The 2,320-nt window shown below is 35.7% G+C and overlaps 2 protein-coding genes across 2 annotated transcripts in view; one reads left to right on the top strand and one right to left on the bottom strand.

The window, feature by feature from the left end:
• Nucleotides 1-2,320, top strand: part of LOC106877273 (mediator of RNA polymerase II transcription subunit 22) — a 38,108-nt gene that overhangs the window by 23,065 nt on the left and 12,723 nt on the right. The gene's annotated exons all lie outside the window — the stretch shown is intronic.
• LOC106877269 (60S ribosomal protein L7a) overlaps nt 1-2,320 on the bottom strand; it is a gene marked incomplete at its 5' end in the record, with an annotated part of 18,120 nt that overhangs the window by 13,233 nt on the left and 2,567 nt on the right. Inside the window, one exon of the mRNA XM_052976109.1 lies at nt 967-1,084. Coding sequence (XP_052832069.1) covers nt 967-1,084 — 118 coding nt within the window. The remainder of the gene's footprint in view (nt 1-966; nt 1,085-2,320) is intronic.

Raw genomic sequence — 2,320 nt, 5'->3', positions numbered from 1 at the left:
GATTGATCAATCTGAAGCTCAGTTAAAACAGGTCCACAGTAACATGAAACTCAAAACCATACTTGCAAAAACCTATTTAACTATTCAGGTTATGTGTACACCTTTTATTTTCTTTAAATTATTCTCAAATAGAGAAAACTTTAAAAAAGCCTTTCAAACTTATTTTTATTTCCACATCTCATCTGCTACAAACTGGAGGTCAGTTTAAAATAATCTTTAAAAACCAGTAATTTTTTTATTTAATTTTGTTTGTAAAATAATCTTGTTTTTATTAATACTTCTCTATTAAGACCACAGGTTACTTCAGTCAACAGGGCACTGTAAACCGTTGTAACCAGGAAAAGTTTGAAGTTTGGTCAGGCTCAGCAAAAACATTTGTAATCATTAATATTCATGTAGCAAATATTCTTAATTCCATCATTGCCTGAACATTTTCTGAAGTCATGAGCCCACCTCTCAATTTCTTTACCACAGAAATAAAATTGAACACTGAATTAAGGATCTGCATAATGGCAAGGAAATAAATAAGCCAACATTAATTACAAAATGTGTATAAATAAATCTAAGCTATGTGTATTTATAATCTAATATTCCTGGAAAATCTTACTATGATGTCATATTTGAATAGAAAACAATGAGGGAAATGAAAGAAGTGGAAGAAAGAATCATTGCTGTTTTCAAATGATTATTCAATCCATTAGAAGTGGTTAAATTTTCCTCAAATCAGTTTTACAAATTGAAAGGACTCACTGGATAATGAAAGATGAAACACTTTGGCTAAATAGAACCGTCCAGTTCTATTCACTGGATATTCCAAAAATAAAATCCTATGAAACTCCTCAAAATTTGACCTGTTAATGGAAATATGACCATAAAATTTGTAGTTCACACATTAAGTTCTTCCATAAAATAATGCTAGCACTGGACTTTATTATAAAATGAAGACAGAAATTTAAATTTACTCACCAATACCAAAGTTCTTTGGTCTTTTCTCAAACAGTGGGTTGACCACTTTCTTTGGTTCCACCTTCCTAGCAACAGTAGGAACTGGTGGCAACTTCTTTTTTCCTTTCTTGAATTTAGGCTGCAGGAGATGCAAATGAAGAAATGTGAATTCTAATTGAAAATTTAATCACAAAATTCTGTATTTCAAAACCTGATGTGCTTGACAACTGCTTTCACCAATAAATCTTGTCTAAATCTAAACCCCCTCATATATATATATAGTTAATTGTTCAGTTTACAAGTGTGTAAAAAAAAAAAATGAAGGGACACAACCCTGAAGAATTACCCTCTATCTTAATTTAAATTTGAGTGATGTTTCTGTCAGTTACGTTTTTATGTCCGTTAACTCCGAGACCGTTGGTGCAAGGACAACACTCAAACCAGCAACTCTCCTAATCCCAGGGGCCCCACTGAACTCCCTATTTTTACTGCATTTTTTAAACCAAATCGAAGCAATGACAATGAATTTCGTACCATGAACTCCCAGAGAGTGTCGTAATGACGTTCAATTTCTGAAGGGTTGCTGAAATGGAGTCCCACTGATCCCCACCCCACCTTATTTTTACTGCATTTACCCCGCTCCTACGCTCATTGATTAAACTATGATCAGCATCAGGACTTCGCACATTTGCAGAAATAAGTTTCATTGCACAAGGGTACAGGGCCACGAAACGGCCAGGCTCCTCAAAGGTGCCTTCCGCAGGATCGGATTTTTTACACACATATAGTTGTGTGGTTAGAGAGCTTGTCTCACTAGATAGGACGGAAAACATTTCCTACTTGGGAACACGAGGGGGGGGGCATCATAAGGTGAGATAACGTGGACTCAGACAGCCAAGGGATCGATTTCACAGACAATCACATATCCAACAAGTGTCATCATAGTCAATTGTTTGTTTAGAACAAATCAATGATCTCAAGTATTGTACATTGCTGAAAAACATTTTCATCACTTACTTCTTCCCTATCCCTACCAGTACTCTCCTCTACATTGCTACATGGAGCACGGCACTGTCATGGTATTAGCTGTCAGAAGCGAAAGTAGAAAAATCTAAACAAGGAATGTTACTGCTGGTTTGAGTTGAAATCTGTTTCTTTGGCTACTGACTGGCCGGAGCTATCTATCTATCTGTCTGTCTATCTCTCTATCACTCGTCCACCTTCGTTTGTTTCCGTAGAATTTATCAAATTAGAAAAAAAAAAACTTTTTGGCTACTTCCATCATGCTAGCTCCACACGAGGGGCATATTTTTGGGGTATTTAAAAGTCCATGTCTCTTAAGCCAATTAATACTATTTTCTGTTGTAGCGGTGGC

Source organism: Octopus bimaculoides, chromosome 23 (assembly GCF_001194135.2).
Source record: "Octopus bimaculoides isolate UCB-OBI-ISO-001 chromosome 23, ASM119413v2, whole genome shotgun sequence".
Taxonomy (NCBI): Eukaryota; Metazoa; Mollusca; class Cephalopoda; order Octopoda; family Octopodidae; genus Octopus; species Octopus bimaculoides.
This window is presented reverse-complemented; position numbering and strand designations above follow the sequence as displayed.